This window comes from Cystoisospora suis (assembly GCF_002600585.1).
Source record: "Cystoisospora suis strain Wien I chromosome Unknown contig_216, whole genome shotgun sequence".
Taxonomy (NCBI): domain Eukaryota; phylum Apicomplexa; class Conoidasida; order Eucoccidiorida; family Sarcocystidae; genus Cystoisospora; species Cystoisospora suis.
This window is the reverse complement of record NW_027153018.1, coordinates 36,661-53,761: the sequence shown is the minus strand read 5'-3', so window position 1 is coordinate 53,761 and position 17,101 is coordinate 36,661. Positions and strand designations below refer to the sequence as shown.

At 50.5% G+C, this 17,101-nt stretch overlaps 1 protein-coding gene across 1 annotated transcript; it reads left to right on the top strand.

Annotated features, from left to right (window-relative positions):
* The first annotated feature begins 402 nt into the window (after positions 1-402).
* CSUI_000557 (IgA-specific metalloendopeptidase) lies at positions 403-15,406 on the top strand. The gene is made up of 9 exons (XM_068060791.1): positions 403-1,676; positions 2,419-3,352; positions 3,805-4,676; positions 5,198-6,219; positions 6,832-7,802; positions 8,206-9,255; positions 10,060-13,258; positions 13,788-13,914; positions 14,471-15,406. Exons 1-9 carry the CDS (start codon positions 1,454-1,456, stop codon positions 14,956-14,958), a joined length of 8,886 nt encoding a protein of 2,961 aa, XP_067927228.1. The 5' UTR covers positions 403-1,453; the 3' UTR covers positions 14,959-15,406.
* Positions 15,407-17,101: the final 1,695 nt, after the last annotated feature.

The following is a 17,101-nucleotide window of genomic DNA, read 5'->3' as shown; positions in this document are numbered from 1 at the left end:
CACGTGCACCTTCCTTTCAACACTGCATTGCCTTGTCTATGCTTCGTACACCCTTATGCAAGGGCCTTTCATGTACTGAAGGTTCTTTGTGTCGCCGCACTGGTCGGGAATTGGCTCGGCAATGGGCACCACACACAGACTTGGTTTACTAAGAAAGCAGGGGATCTCCTCACTTTTCGTTCGGACCACAACAAGCAGTCATTCTGCCTTCGCTCACTCTCTCCGACCGAAGGGAAGACGGTGTGTGTGTACGCAACTCGAGGATGGTTTCCCGCGGTCCGTCTGTCACACATCTGCGTCAACGCTGGCCGATCATAGACATCCCTTGAACCGCCCTCTGACAGAGACCATCAAGAAGGGACACGTGGTGTCACTGGCTGCTTGTTCAATCGAGGACGAACAGGAGACACTACTTCTCTTTCGTCGCCGACTATAAGGCGACAGTGTGCTGGAATCTGAAAATGACGGGCTTGCTGTTTAGCTTTTCGCTCTTTCTTCTCAGACTCGTAGCTCTCTTGACTGCTTGACCGGATTGCTTTCCGCTATCCTGGAGGAACCCTGCTCAATCTTCTGTCCGCGCTTTCTTGCCGGGGGCCTTTCAGCTTGCCTCTCCTGCCTTTTCCCGTAGTTTAGAACCTACGGTGATGAGCCGGCTGACCTTACCGTTATCTTCCAAGTATATTCCCCAACTTTGAAAAGACCTGGACTGTTTCTCTCGCTTGTCTACCTCCCTTGACATATATCGAAGACCATGAGAAAGAGCTTTCTTTCGTGGAGGTGTGCCTGAGGAGGTCATGCGTATTGTCGTCTCTCACGCTTCAGAAGCGACTGTATCTTCCTTCAGTCTTTTATTTTCTCGTCATTCCGACTTTCGCTGTCGATCACACACATCTTTATGGTTCTTTCTCTGTCATTTTTCGCGCATTACCTTCCTTACTCTCGTCGTCTCTCGCGCTCCCCCGACTGCTCTGCGTTAGCTCGTCAAGGAACTTCTCCACATTGTCTTTGTGTGCTGCCTTTTCTTTTTCTTGTCCTCTTACTTCCTCTCGTCTACGGATTACTCCAGGCGGTTATCACTGTGTCCGCTTGTGCCGCTTTGGGGATTGCCCCGTACACGCATGGAGAGGTGTACTCACACCTCAGAAGACTATGAAACCGCATGCGTGTTTCTGTTCGAGTGATCGAAGGACTGTCATCTTCTCGCCTCACTTCTATGTTCAGTTTCAGCATTTGAGATTTAGGTTGGCCGGGGGGCCTCGTGTGGCTCTGCAGCTTGCCTTTGTTCAAAGCCGTTCCTGTTCCATTTCAACTCTCCAACAATGACAGACTCTCCCAGGAAGGTCATATGATCCTTTCCCTTTCAGTCTGCTGAATAGGCTGTAGGGACGTTCGTCTCCCTGTTCTCTTCTTCGCTGTGTCCTAGAAGAAACGGCACGTCTCCGTCTCCATCATAATGTTCGTCGGTACTGGCTTATTCTCCTCCCTGGGGGGGGGAGGACAAGGCGGAGGACAACCCTTTTCTTCTCTTTTCTCTCCTGGACAGAGACAAGGTGATGGTGGTGAAGAAGTTTCTTCTTGGTTGTCAAGTATACCGTGTCAAAGCAATGAGGAGAACAGACGAGGGGGATATGAAATTGAGTGCATCGATGAGTGTCCCTACATCAAGTTTCAGCACTGTGAGTCATATCGCTGCGAATCTCTTACACCTGTATGTCTTCTGTATACTTCTCTCCGTTCATATTGGGGGACGTAGACGGGTATCACGCATCTGGTTCTTAAGACGCGGTGTACAGGTTTTCGCGGTACATATGTGAGTTGTGCGTATATATATATATATATAGAGAGAGAGAGAGAGATATGAGTGTCGCTGGAGTCATCAAGATATACGTACTATGGGGCTGCACCATATCCGGATGATTCGTGAGTTTCTCCACTCAAGCAAGGGCTCGAGCGAGTCAGAGATGGCAGGATCTGTCTGTTTGAGGACGTCGTACTGGGAGAACGTATGCGCAGTTGTCGCATGTATGTGATAGGAACCGTGCACGGTGAAGAGTTTTCCGGTGTGTAGGTATGTATATGAAAGAAGAGAGAAAACGCAGAGGATGGAGGAGGAGGTGAAATGGCAAGAGGCAACTTTTTTTACCTTCTGTAGCTGTTCTACATACACTTGGAGCCCATCTGTCGTTTTCCCCTTCTTGCTCTCCTCTTTCCCGGACTGTCTGTTTGTTTCTTCTCTAAGTCGTCCCTTCTCTTCGTCAACCTCCAGCTTCTGTATCTGCTCTCTGGTGTACGTACACCCTGAACGTGGTGAGAGACTACAGAAAGCGTCCAGTATGACACGGGGAACGAACCCTAAAACGTGGTCTCTGTGTGACCGGAGTGTTTTGTCGTCTTGTTGCTGTGTCCCTCGTTGCTCAGCATCCAAGCTCCCCTCGTCGTCTTTCGCTTCTCCTTCTCCTACTCTCCTATCCGCGAGGTGTACAGACACCTTATGCATGCTACACTGCTGTAAGGTTCTTGTAGTAGGAACTCCAAATTCCCTTACAGCCTTAGATGCTACAGAAGCGGCATGCGGAGAAGTGAGAAAAAGAGGCTTCTACTGTTTTACAACGAGATCCTCCTCTACCTCGTCTTCTTGCCCTTCTCTTCTTCTTCTAAATGCCTCTGAGTCTCTTCTTGGAGTAGCGCTTGAATCTGAATTGCACCTCCTTTCAGTTGGTAACACCTGCACTAATACAGCGTCTTCACTCTTCTCTAATAGTACGACTCCCCTTCACTCTTCCTGCTGTCTAGACACCTCATCAACAGAGACCCTTACTGTCGCGCGTTTCTCTTCTCCTATTCGGGAGTTTTCTTGGATTTCTCCTTCACCCTCTTTCTCCTCCTCTTCTTCCGGTTCCAGTCAAGTCTCTTTTCTTTCCTCTTCCACATCCTCCTCGTCAAAACAACCCGAAGATCGCATTGCCGTCTTAACTTGTGAGGGGAAAGTCTTCCTTCTATCAGCTGTCCAAGGAATATTTTCTTGCTCACTCCCTGCTTTCCCTCTATGTATTTCCGGCATCTCTTCGGCTTATCTATCGTCTCCTCCCTTGGCTCTAGCAGGCTGTTGTCATCCTGCCTCTCTCTGGGTGGTCTCGTCAACAGGGACTTCAGAGGAGAAGAGGGATGTTGAAGAGGAGAATACGGAGGCAATAGAAGAAGGAGAGGGAGAAGCTATACAAGAGCCCTTCTTTCAGGAAGGAAAGCCTACAGTGTTCGGAGGGGAAAAGCCGGGGAGAGCACGTCAAGTCCGGATCGAAGGTCTCGCGGACATCGAAGGTTTTGAGGATGAAGCCATGGCTTTACTTGAAGGGTGAGAGAAAAAGGAAGTCTACAGAACAACATCGTGTGGGGTTCTATTTCTGAAAAAGTCTTGGATGAGATGCGCGACGTTGACCACTATGTGGGTCTCTATCTATCTATCTATCTTTCTATATCTACCTCTCTATCTATCTATCTGTCAATGACGTGTATGTGTTTCATATGCCTGAGGTTAATCCGTGCGTCGATATATAGACAGAGCACGTGCTACGTCACGAGCCTTCACTTGGGCGGGAATGAGTCTGCACAGAGTGCTTTCAGTCTCCTCCGTCGTCTCTCGTATTGAGCGAAGCAGACTGTGAATCAATCCTGGGAGAGGGGGTGATGCAGCAGTTCTAGGGGTGTTCGTCCAGTCTTTCCTCTTCTCTTGTCCTCGCATCTACCTCTCCCTAATGCCTACACATAGATTCTCTTCTGTTCTGTCTTTCTTTTTCTTCCTTCTAGGCGTGGTCGCATCGTAGGTGTGAAGACGTTCAGTCCCTCTCCTGGCTCGTCTTCGGCCGCTCACGCCCCCGGCAAAGCCATCACTGGAGGAGGCTTTCCAGCTTCATCGCCGTCTTCTCTTTCCTCTCGCGCTTCCTCTCCTTTCCTCCGTATGGTGTTAGCATGGGTCGTTGAAGACTCAGACCTCAGCGGTGGAGGAGGAGGAAGAGAAGACACCGAGGAACTGAAGAGGTCTATCGATCCATTCTTCTCAAAAGATTATCGTGTTCCTACATCTTCGAACTCTTCCTCCGGCATTCGGGATCCGCTCTTCAAGGGGAACAGTCAGTCTCCCTCTGACGAAGATGATAGTTTTTCGTCGTGGTCAAGCATTCTCTTCTTTGGGTTTCTCGAGAGAAAAAGGAGACAAGGAGCTCAGCAGCTCTGTGGAGAGGCGGGAGGAAGTGAGAAGGATGGAGCAGAGGAAGAAGAAGTGATCTTTCATGTAGCAGGTGCAAGTAGGAATGAGCTGTTTCTATCGAATGTCTTTTCTTATACCTTCTTTCGTTTCCTCTGGATTGAGACATGGGAATGTGTGTGGGTCTTTAGCAATGCATGCACTCAAGTCGTCTGCTTTGCTCTCTCCAAGTTCTTCAAGAGAGACCTCTCCTCCTCTTCTCAAGGGGGGGGGGAAGAAGAAGATCAGCAGGAATACACCTGGAGATGTTTCATGATGCCTGAAGGGAAAGGTCTAGAGACAGCAGATGAAGAAGCCTTCCCTCAAGGTCTTTGTGTCTTCAAAGAATTCAAGGAAAAGATGTTCAGAGATCACGCCACAACGGATACAGCTCCTCTTGATTCTCCACCTGTTTTCTTTCTTCTACAGTCTGACGGTAATTCATTCTTCTTTCTTCTTCCATCAGATTCATCATGCCTCTCTATGAAAGTGTGTCCCTACATACGTCAAGATCTATGTCCGGTATCTGCTGCTTGTGCTTCATAGCTCCTCCTCGTCTTGTACCTGTCTGCGTCGTCGTGTATGTACACACCATAGTCGTAAGGGTAGGGTGTACTGTTCTTCGATTGCCCCTCGTAGTCTCTTCAACACACATTGTATTTCCTCGCACATAGAAAACAAGATGGATATACGCCTATGAATAGGTATATAGAAGTAGGCGGGTAGGCGTCTTTCACATCATGTATGTAGATGTGTGTGTACTTACACAACATTCAGAGACGTCTTCTTGTCTTCCCACCCGCTGAAGTCTCTTCAGCGGCTCAAGTGTGTACAGTTACCTATATATACGTCCTTTCAGAGAGAGCTTTTAGAGCGAAAGAGAGAGAAAGGAAGTTCTCCGGGCAAGAGACATCCCCCTAACCTCTTCTCTCCCCCCGTTGGTTTGTTGTCATGCAGGAGAATTATGCGTTCATCTAGCTGATTGTTGTCAGTGCTATGTGGATGAGACGGGCATAGGCCGAGAAACGCCTCTCCTCCCTCGTCTTTCTGCGGTAATGAAGAACACAGGTGATCCAGGATCTTCCTCTTCTCTCTTTCCTTCTTCAACGCCTTCAGAAATCAAGAGATGGTACACTGCGTATCGTGATCGTCAGGTAGAGAGAAGACGACAGAGACTTTCACAAGCGACACCTCAGACTTCACCAGGTGTGGCTAGAAATGCTCCATCTCCTCTTGCCCCTGTGGCTGATACTTCTCCGAGTGGACCTTCTTCAGTGTCACCCTCTTCACTTAAGCAGAAGGAGAAGGCTGCAAGTTGCAGCAGGCAGGGAGACGTAGAATCGAAGGAACGGAAGAAAGAGGCAAAAAAGGCGACGAGTAAGGGAGGAAGTCATGCGGTTGGAGAAGGAAAGGCGAAGAATCTTGTCTCTGCTGAAAAACATACAGATTTGTCGCGGAAGGGCCCGGAGTCAAAGCCAGCGGAAGACTCGGGTAAGAGCAAGAAGAAAGGTCTCAAAGGGAAGAAAGAAGGAGGAGTTGGAGATCCATCGAAATCATCTTCGTTATTGAAAGAGAATAAGAAATCTGGTGCTGGATCTTCAGGAGATCGTCTCTCTAAAAAAGTGCCTGCGGGGGATGAAGGAATGGTGAAGCTCATGAAGAAGGACAGACCAGGAGAGGGAAGAAAAGGGGGAGAAGAAGACGTCGTCGCACATCATGCTAAAGAGAAAGAAGAAGTTCAGCCATGTAGCCACTGTAGTAAGAAAAAGAAGCGCTCGAAGAAGAAGAAAGGAGAACAGCAGCACTTCAAAGGAAATATGCAGGAGTCTGTAGATAATGTGTTGACGGCTGCTGAAGATATTCTCAAGGGAATAGAAGAGAAGACAAAGAAAAACAAGCAGAAAGATGGAGAAAAGAAGAAAAAATCGAAATCTTCTCTAACAGAAGAACAGAGGCACATGAAAGCTCTTCTGAATGAGGTGCGTCTGAAAGTTCATCTCCTACTTGTATGTAGAGTTTGTAGCGCATGCAGTCTCCTTTTGACTGTGGACGGCCCTGCGCCACCAAAACTCTGCGTATCGAGACAGAACTAGCAAAGGTTGGCTGCAGTTGTGTCTTCTATTATTCGTGAAGAATCTAGAGATTGAGTAAAGATTTCGAATCGACAGTAGCTGTCTCTCTCCCTCTACATAAACGTTGCGTGGTAGAGAGGCAGGCCCGTGTATTTCTCTCTCCGTAGGGAGTGATCGATAGACAGGGGCATCAATACATGTATATGTATTGCGCGCAGCGTAGATTCGTTGCGGGAAAAAGTGAAGAAGCTTTTTTCTTTTCTCAGCTCTCCAGCGTATTGGCCTTGTCTCAGCCTCTGTCACTCCTGCCGTATATACGCCCGGCTTTTTGAAATTCTCGTGATCTCTTCTCTCCCGCTTCTTACAGACGTGTGCGTAGTCCTTTGCGTCTCCCTTCCTTTCAATACATACATCTCTGGAGTTGTCTGCAACCATGCAGTCTCGGAGTATTCGGGACTTGGTGTAGTGAGAGATCCTGATGTGCTCTATTCTTTCTTTCTCTTTTCCTGTTCTCCTCAGCTTGAGTTCGATAAGAACTCCTTCTGTTCATTCTCTCGCTTTCTTCCAGATTCGGTCTATTTCCCTTTGATATCGACAGCTCGATGTTTTGAGAGAAGTTTACGTGAAGGCGAGAAGATCTTAGAACAGCAAGAAAGTCAAGGTGAAGAGAAAGAGCGTGGTGTTTCTGCGTCTTCCTTCTTAACCCCCCAAGGTGCCCAGGGGAGTCAGCTCAGTAACCTCTTCGGACACGAGGAAAAGAGAGCTTGTTTTTCTCCGCAGTCCAATGCTTTCTCCAACACCTATCAGAATCCTTTGTTAGTGCAGCTAAGACAGGGAGGAGACATGCCTGCGATTGGAGATCTCCAAGGTGGCAACGGCCAGTCATGTGGTAGCGGCGAAAAGGGCGCTGATGAGGTCTTGGATGTGTTAAAACTGCAGTCGTTAAGAGATATGATAAGACGCACAGACGAGAAGATCAAAGAGATCGAGGAGTGTACGGAGAAGATCAGAACGAAAGGAGTGGAGATTTGGAAAGAGTGTGAAGGTTTTTATGAGAACCAGAAACGCTTGTTAGGTCCGTGGAAGAAAGGGCTAGGGGCTCTCTACCATCAATACTTAGCTTTACATAGAGATGTTCCTGAGCGGATGTTAGAGGACCAAAAGAGGGGAGAAAGAGACGAAGAGAGGGGGAAGAAGGAGAACAAGACTGTGGAAGAGGGGGAGATTCAAGAAGGATTACAGAGGAAGAAAAAGAACAAGAAGAACAACAGCAAACAGATCAAAGAAATCAATGATATGACGTGTGCCGTTGAAAGAGATCTCCATGCGGTACGAACGAGGCAGATGGAAGCCGCGGCACTTCTTCACTCGGTCAGATCTCTTGCAAAGAAGACGGAGCATGCTTTAGCAGAAAAGACAAAGAGGGCAGAACAACGAGAAGAGAAAGAACAACATGGGGAGGAGATCCCAGAAGAGCAATCGATTCAAAGGTATGGGAAGTCAATTGAGGAGGAAAGAGAAGGAGAGGTTTCGTTGCCTGCACCCTCCATGTAGCCGCACGTTGTATGTAGAAGATACGTCATCCATCCTTCTTCTTCCCGGTAGAGTTGGCTTCAGTCCGGCAGCACACGGTCTCCCTACTAGTGTCTGTCTCTATTGAATATGGGAATATATATATATATATATATACCTCTATGTGTGACACTAGAGAGATCTGTCATGTGCCTGTCTCTACTGGATACGCCAACATAAATGTACGTGTGTGTGTGGTGACTAGAGAGATGTATGATGTTAGTATGTGCGTGTATGTGGTGGATGCAGAAAGTGAACCGGAGGGTAGGCAAACGAAGGTGTAAAGGTGACTCGCTTGTTTTCTCACTTCTTTCCTTTCAGCTTGGAGACAGATCTCATACGAGCCCAGAAGCACTTCCTCCTCCTTCTCGAACGATGTAGATTTCTTAAAGACATGGATAAAAAAAGTCAGAGATTTCCAGCTCTTTTTCGCTTCGGTGACTCTTCTCCAGCTCTCCCCTCGAAGTGTACAGACAGGTCAACAGCAACGCCAGGGTCGCCCCTCTCCCCGAAAAGGGAAGAAGGCGTGAGTGTCTCTGAGGAACCTTTGAGGAGCCTAAAAGAGAGAGAGCAAGAAGGGAAGAAAGAAAAGGAGTTGAAACGAGGAGATGATCGCTGGAGCCTTCCAGAACCACTGGCACTCCCCCCGAGCCGGAGAACGAAGCCACGGAAGGTCAAGAGGAGACCTGTGTATGGTATGCCTCTGGATTGGCTCGATGATGAGAAGGAAGAAGCTACAGAGGAGCAGGAGGAGACGAAGAAGGATAGCCAAGGACAAGAAGCCGGAGGAGATAAGGAGAGGGTAAAGAGAGAGAAGAAGGGAACGAACAGCAGCGGCGGTGTGCTTTTTCAAAGAGCTGACAAGAAAGAAAACGAGATCGAGAGAACTTCTGCAGATCTCCCAAGAGAAGGAAGTATCAGAAAAGCCGAAAACACTGAGAATAGATTCCATCTCAATTTATCTTCCTTACCACAGCTGGGAGCATCAGCATCTTCTTCTCCCCCTCCTGCTACTCCAGCTCCTATCACCACAAGGCTGACTGGTGAGAAGAGACAGGAAAGCCAGACGGGTGGCTCCGCTGCTTCTCCTCGGCGCTCCAGCAAAAAGACGCAAGCCAGCAGAAAAGAAGGCGAAAGAGCCGCTGAGGGACGCGAAAGAGCCGGAAAAGAGAGAGAGACAGGACCCAACTCTTTGTTATCTCAGTCTCTCTTCACGCCTTCTCCTTTCGGAGACAGCGCCTTGGGCAGTTCCTTTCTAAACAGACATGAGCGGGAGGAAAGCTTAACACTTGGAAGAGAGTTCTTTTCCTCTGCAAGCAGTCCGGATGTCCGCCAAGCGGTGGAGGCGCAGGTCCTACAAAAGACGGTCAGGTAGGCTAGAGAGAGAACTGAGAGAGAAGAAACACGGGGAACACAGAGGGGGTTGGCCGCGGATAGGTTATCAAGGAGAAAATCACCATACAACATGTGTCTCTCGTTCGTCTGTCTTGTATGTGGTCCCCCTCCATACAGCGTTGTCGGACGTCCTTTTTTTCTGTGCTTCTTAGGACGCGGTTGGGGGCGGTGTCTCAGCTCGCTCGTTCTTGGCTCCTTCATCGTTCACCATACTCAGTAGTTACGTAGGATCATTCTCTTACATACCCTAGCGGTTCGTTTCTATTCATGGACGTTCATCTGTCTACTGTGTTGGGAGTTCTCGAACCGTAGCATAGGGAGGGAGAGGTCTGCCACGTATCATTACGGGGGGGAGGGTGGTACCTTTCATTGGTTTCTGCCTCCGTGTCTTCTGTCCTGTCTGCATCTTAGTTGAAAACGTATAGACAGGCGGCGTTGTAGGTGACCGCCGATGTCTGGTAAGGGATGCACGTAGTATGTCAGCTGTAGCCATACAGGTAGATCTCTACATGTATACGTATAGTTCCGTTCGGAGATAGGTAGGAATCGGTGAGTTTTTGGTGTGCGGGCGAGCACGGGAGTGTGTCTCTGCAAGTCGGAGATGGAGGTGTGTCTGTCTGTCTGTCCGTCTGTCTGTCTGTCTGTCTGTTTTCTTTCTCTCCGGTTCGTTAACTAAGTCATACATAGGTATGTCCCATGTATGGCCATCACTATGTTCATTTGTTCCTTCGTGTGACGCTGTTACTTGAGTATGTTGATTTGCGATGTGTTGTTTCTCAGATCCGTTTTATCATCGCTCCGTTCCTTAGACAAGAAACTAGCTAAAGTTGAATGGAAAGCTTCGGATCTAAGCAGCTTGCCTCCTCCTCCTCCTCCTGCGCCGACTTCTCCCACAGCCTCCGCACAACTAGCCAAGAAGACAGACCGGACGTCTGTCAAGCCTCTGACGTCTCGGACTAGCAGTGGTCCGATGGCATCGCCGAGACGGTCATCTTCTCTTGAAGGAAGAAGCTCATCCTCTATCAGAGACTTCTTACAGAGAGAAGAGGAAAGGCGAGCAGAAAAGACGAGGCAGCGGAGACAACTGCTAAATGCTTGGCTTCAGCTAGCCAATCAGAGGGCAGAGGGTACTGCGGTGGCAGATAGTACGGATGAGGAATCAGACGCAGAGGAAGATGAAGAAGATGATGACGAGGAGGAAGAAGAAGAAGAGGAGGAAGAGGAAGAAGAGGATGAGGAATCAGTAGGGGAGACATCGTCAGAAGATGAAGAAGACAGTGTTGATTTTGAGTTTGTACAAGAAGAAGACGATGAAGAAGAAGGTGTAGACGAAGAAGAGATACAGGATAGTGAAAGAGGCGGAGACGACAGTGACGCAAGTTGGGAATCTTGTCGACGAAGCAGTATATCATCACGGCATGCAAGAGGTAACTTGAGCGATTCGGTTTCTTCAGTCTCCTCTTTGCATTCAGAAGAAGAAGATGAAAAAGGGAGTGCATTCTCTCCTGCAACGTCCTCACGTGTTATCTCTACTTCTTCTTGTTCATCTCCTCGTAGCCCAAGACCGGACCTGCCGATGTCAAGTCCAGTGGGGCCGAAGACCCACCCTCAGACTGCTACATCTTCTTCTGCAGCTTCTGGTCTCTTTGGTCGTCCTCCGCCTTCTTCGGGGCTCTTTTCAACTCCCTCTCCTTCATCTCTCTCTGCGCCTCCTCCATCCATCTTTTCTTCTTCGCCTTCACCTGTTTCCTCGACACTGTTCGGTGATGCCAAACGTGCATCTCTTAACCAAGGGGGACTTCTACAGAGCTCAACAGACACAAAACACTCGCTCTCTTCGTCACCTCATTCTCATCCGCCAGGAGCAAGAGGAGCATCATCTTCCCGTTCTGATGCTGTGAAGCCTTCCTCGTCCTCCTCCTCCTCCTCGGCTGCTCCTCTCCCGCCTGATCCCACAAAGCCTTCTTCCCCGGTCGCTGCTCCTCTCCCTCCCGATCCTACGAAGGCTTCAACGTCTCGGGCTGCTCCTCTCCCCCCAGATCCTGTAAAGCCCTCTGCGTCATCCTCTGCGCCTCTCCCCCCGGATCCGGTCAAGCCGTCGGCTTCAGCGGCTGCTCCTCTCCCGCCTGATCCTTCCAGACTCTCCTCCTCTTCAGCTGTCCCTCTCCCGCCGGATCCGGTGAAGAGTTCAAGTTCTTCGGTTGCGCCTCTTCCTCCTGATCCTACAAAGCCGTCTCCGCCTTCGCCCGCTCTTCTACCGCCTGACCCCATGAAGCCTTCGTCAACATCCGCTGCTCCACTCCCCCGTGATTCAGTGAAGCCGCCAGCGTCCTCTGCTGCGCCTCTGCCGCCCGATCCTGTAAAGCCTTCTGCTTCGCACGCTGCGCCCCTGCCGCCTGAACCTGTGAAGCCTTCCCTCTTCTCGTCCGCGGCTCCTCTCCCGCCTGATCCTACGAAGGCTTCAGCTTCTCGGGCTGCGCCTCTCCCACCTGACCCTGTGAAGCTGTCTGCGTCATCCGCCGCTCCCCTCCCTCCCGATCCGCTGAAGCCTTCCTCCTCTTCCACTGCTCCTCTCCCGCCTGATCCAGTAAAGCCTAAGCCTTCGGCGTCCTCGTCTGCGCCTCTTCCGCCTGACCCTGTGAAGCCTCCCTCCACCTCCTCACGTGCTCCTCTCCCGCCTGATCCTACGAAGGCTTCAGCTTCTCAAGCTGCTCCACTCCCGCCTGATCCGGTGAAGCCTTCTTCCTCTTCGGCTGCTCCTCTCCCGCCTGATCCTGTAAAGCCTTCTTCGTCTCCCTCCGCTCCTCTTCCACCTGACCCTTCGAAGCCTTCTCCGTCTTCGCGCTCGTCTTCTCCGGCTTTCCCCGATGGTGCCAAGTCGCTCTCTGCTCAGACATGTGAGAATGGAGAGAACCAAGAAGGACCTCCAGGAGCTGATAGACCGGAGAAACAGCCCCCTACTGCAGAGAAACATTCAGAGTCTACTTCACCGAAGGCCACCTCGTCGGCTCCCCTTCCACCGGAGCCGCTCTCACAGCCCTCCTCTTCGTTACCTTTTCCGGATGCCTTGAAATCTTCGCCGGCTGACGCTGTATCTCCAGGAGAGAATAAGGACGCATGGCAAGCCGAGGATGGTACAAAGAGGACAGCAGAGAGCCCCACTGCAGGGCAAGGCTCTCTTCCTGGTGCTGGTCAAAAGAGCATCTTTCCAAGTATGAACTCTACTCCGTCCTCTTTGTTAACTTCTTCCTCTTCATCTGGTCCAGGACTGGGTCAGTCGGCACAGCCAGCCTCATCGCCGTCTCGTTTTGGTACTCAGAGCCCGTCTCTTGGTGGGGGTGGGCTGTTCGGTTCATCCGATATACCCAGGGGAAGTAGCTTCTTTACCGGAGGTTTCGGTACCAGCATCTCTTCGAGTTCGCCCTCGACAGGGCTAGGCAGCGAAGGAGGACTGTTCTCTACATCGGGAGGGAAGCTCGATATCAAGAGTTTAGGAGAGAGTTTGTCTGCTCCCCCCCCGATGACCTCAGGATTCGCGGGAAGCTCATTTCTTTCTGGAGGTCTGTTTGGCAGTAATAGTAACAGCAGCAGCGCAGGTAGCAGTAGTAGTAGTAGCACGAGTAGCGGTCCTTTCTCAGGCAACAACACTGTGGGCGGAAGCGCAGGTGGATTACTCGGCGTTTTGAGCGGAGGAGGAGGCGCAGCTCCCCCCCCTGGAAGTGGGGCAGGCCTCTTCGGGGGAGGGGGAGACAAACAAGGCTTTGGGAGTGGGGGTGTATCTCTGTTCGGCGTGGTGTCCAGTGAGTTTGGGGGTGGACTGAACTTTGGTGTTCGGTCAAGCGACTCGGGNNGAGGGGGGATGATGGGAGGGGGAGACAGCGCGATGGGCAGCAGTAATAATGCTCCGACTGTCTCTTTCAAAGATATTGCCGTTGATGATCTCAGTATTGGACAGAGACAGACGTACACCTTTGGAATGGTAAGTAGAGGAAGACAGGTGGTATCCAAATAACGAACACATTGAAGAACACACGAGGGGTCATTTGAACCGACGTGCAAGCAGTGGGGAGAGGCAGCACACGCTTCGCGATCGAAGATGCAGATACGCGTGTCTACGAGTAGACACATTGTCAAACTAGAGGCTTGTTTGTCTTCCACCCCACGGGGGGGTATTTCCTCTCCGGTCCGTGCTTTAGAATCGTGTAGGGCTTCCTTTTGGAGAGATCGCCTTCGGCTACCTTCATGGCGTAAATGGGAGTGACTAGGTCACGGAGCTCGCAGGAGTGTGCCCGAGCGTGAAGTCCTGTCCTACAGCTGGGTGTAGCAGTATACAGGCAGCTTCGGGATAGAATTGAACTTCCAACCTGAAACCATAGTTGTCACCATGTTTCTAAAGTGTCGGTGAGGGTGAAAGAGATCCTACGGCTTTGCGGCGGTGGATGTTCCCGTCATGGAAAGTACGGTGAGATAGAACCGGATGCTGCCCTGGACTTGTTCGTGTCTTGCAGGCGGATAATTCAAGCAGTTTGTCTAGCTTGAACCTTGGAGGAGGAGGGCTGGCAGGGGCAGGCTCAGGAGGGGGCGGCGCGGTGACTCAGCCTTCGTCAGGGGGGTTCGCATCATTAGGCAATACTGGTAAGGAAAAGAGGAGCAGAAGCAAACCTCTTCTCTCTTCTTTAGTCGCTGTTTTTCTCGCTCCTACTGCTGCTCATCTCCTTCGATACCAGTAGATCAACTGTGGGGAACGGCGGATAGCCGCACTGTGTTCGTCGGTGTCTAGACACATGGCAGTCGTGAGGGGTCGGCTTGTCTTCCTCCTTTTGACTTCGTAATTGTGTGTGCAGGTCTGTATGAGCGTGTATTGTCCGGTGTTGAACTCATCAGTATCACCCTTTATCTGTCCATACTCACGGACGTGATCTGGAAATGAACTTAGCATGCTTTAGTAGTTGGCGGTGTGCTTCTGGTCATACATATGCATATATGTATGCATATATATATATATATGCTGAATTGCCGAGGATGCTGCACTGAACATGACGGCGCAAAAGAGGTGACAGGTGGAATGGAGCGCCTGTGCCGCTTCTTTCTTTTCCTTTTGAAACCCACTTCGCATCATATGTAAGTGTATATGCTTTGGTTTCTCAAGTTTTTTTTTCTCTCTTTCTTTCCTTTGTCCATACTCTTTCAGGTGGCGGTTTCTCTTCGTTCCTGAGTGGGTCAGGGTCAGGGAGTAGTGGATTTGCTGCCCTTGCTCAGAGTGCCGCCAATAGCAGCGGGGGCGGGGGAGGGTTCTTCTCTCAAGCAAGCCCGTCTTCATCTTCCGCCTTTCCTGGTGTTTCTTCTTCTACCGCGACTCCTACCAGTCAGCCATTAGGCTTCTCGTCCTTGCTTGGTCAACAAGGAACAGGAGGGGAGGGCATGCAAAGCGGCGGATTCTTTTCAAGTTCTCCACAGTCAGGTTTCGGAAGTTCCATGAACCAGCCGGCATCACCATCTCAGCCTTTCTCTGGGACAAGCGGCTGGGGAGTCACAACGACTTCTCCCTCATCGGGATTCGCTGGCTTTGGGATCGGCTCATCAAATGTGAGTCACACCGGCAAGCCGGCAGGAGGCGCGGGGACAGCAGGAAGTGGTTCTCTTTGGAATAAACCGAGAACGTCAAACCCGCTGAATTGAGAAGGAAAGAAAAGCAGTCATGTGTTTGATCTGTATGATGGTACTGGTTATTTGTCGGAAAGGGCGAGGGATACAGAAGAGAGAGAATGAAAGAGGGGAGAGGGGCGGGGCAGGATGTTGATCAGTTGATGTGCGCATGCTAACTTTGTGGAAGGGATTGAAGGTTGCATCTGTTGCATCCATGGAAAAAAGTAGAAGGGAAAAAAAGTCATTTCTCTTGTCTTTGTCGACAGACGGAATCTTTGCTTGTCTCCAGGCTAGATTGTGTGTATGTGGTGGAGTGAGTACTTTGTCCCCTGCGAGATGTCAAGCAAGTTGACGTGTGTTTTAGTGTGATGAGGTCGAGTGAGTCAGAGGAAAGAGCTCAGCAATTTTGGTGCATTTTCTCCTCTCAGCTCAGCAATTTTGGTGCATTTTCTCCTCTCATGATCGACGTTTTGTTACTGCTCACCTTGCACGGCGGCCCTGAAACTTGCAGCTACGGACTCGAGTTTGAAAGTCCATCAGCATATTCCAGGGATGACACGCACTGAGTGGAACCCAAACTAGTTTTCGGTTATCCTTCTTCTGATCAACTCGAAAGGCTCTCAGTGTTCAGGAGCCGCGCTCTTGAAAGGCTGGCTACTCGATAGCGGTGTGGCCTGCTCTATTGCCACCCGTGTGGCTCTTTCGATTCGTCGACTCTCTTGGAACGACAAGAGAACAACAGATGTTCTCTTGTTCCAAGGGAGTTACCACGAAGGCAAGGTACTTAATGCGTGCGTCTAGGCAGTCCATGGGTCTGCTACCGCACGTAAAAGGGATTTAAGATATCGGTGCACGTCCAAGCCGCGGATGTAAACACGGAAACCGTGGCCGCACAGGAAATAGACAAGACGAAGCGCCTTTTCCAGAGAGGTGAAAGGAGGCGGACCAGGAGTTGCCCACGAAGGAGTTACTGCGGTACCTGCGCCTTTCTTGCGATGATCTGACAGCTGGGGGATAGATGGCCTGGATGTACTTCCGCGGGAGGCACGAGCGGACCAGACAGAGATCACGCCTTCGAGTCGCGTTGTTAGAGAGGAGACACTCTACACAGTTCTCCAGCGTTCCAGACAAATGTCATCTTCGGTACCTGCTGAGTTTCTTACTCCTGTCGTCATCGCACGTAGCAAAGGCCAGCGCTTGCCTGAGATGGCCACGCGGGGGGGCGAGGTGTACATACACCCCGCGTGTATAGTGACCGTACCTACCGCGGACAACAAATCATCCAGGCACTAGTTCTCTTGAGGGGCGAGCAACCAGTTGGGTGACGCCTCCGCCCAGGCCGAGGGTTGGAATACTATAAAGATTACCTCAACCACTCAGGCTGTTTTCGTTTCTTTCACATCCTCTTCTGTCATGGGTTTCAGGGGCGGTCGTGTATCTCGTGTCCACTGCTCCTCGTACGTCACACGACGTCAAGGATTTCCCTTGACGGACACCTAGTACAGAGTCCGCAAAAGGTCCAGGTCGGTAGTTAGATTTGTCACGCGGGGAACTTTTGTCGGGGCGAGTTTCTGAATGCGCTTGTGCCTGAGAAACTTCACTCAAGATAACAATCCAGAGAACTGAACACTCGGTCAATGACGGGGGCGAAAACGTAGCAGCAACCTTGTGTCGGACAGTTTCCTTGAACCACTTGGCCGGACTGCCGTCCCGGGCGTCACTCCTGACATCCTTAGGAAGAGCTTCCCGACTCGTGGTGCCATTCCTAAAAGACACTCCGCGATTTCAGTGACATCTCCAGAGGCGGTCTCCTGTGAGATCCCTGGGGTTTACCGGCAAGAGCCGACTTCGACAACAATTTTGTCAGAAGTGACTTTTTCCCCCCTCCCGTTTTACCATTCGAACTGCCAAAGTGCAATGACCCAGCATTGTAAAGCCATTCCTATAACATCCCTTTGAACGGCAAAGCTTTCAGCGTGCGTGCCTAACTGTATTCGTGGGCTGCTCCTTGTCCCCGAGTTGCAATGCAGACTCACCCGTGTACGTCAGCAATAACAATATGCGTGCACTCAATACTACCTGGTACCTATCTAGTCGATCACTCCCGTCACGGGTTCAGCAGAAGCATGCCATTGCTTGATCTAAAAATTCTCTACTTGGCATCGAACTACCTTCC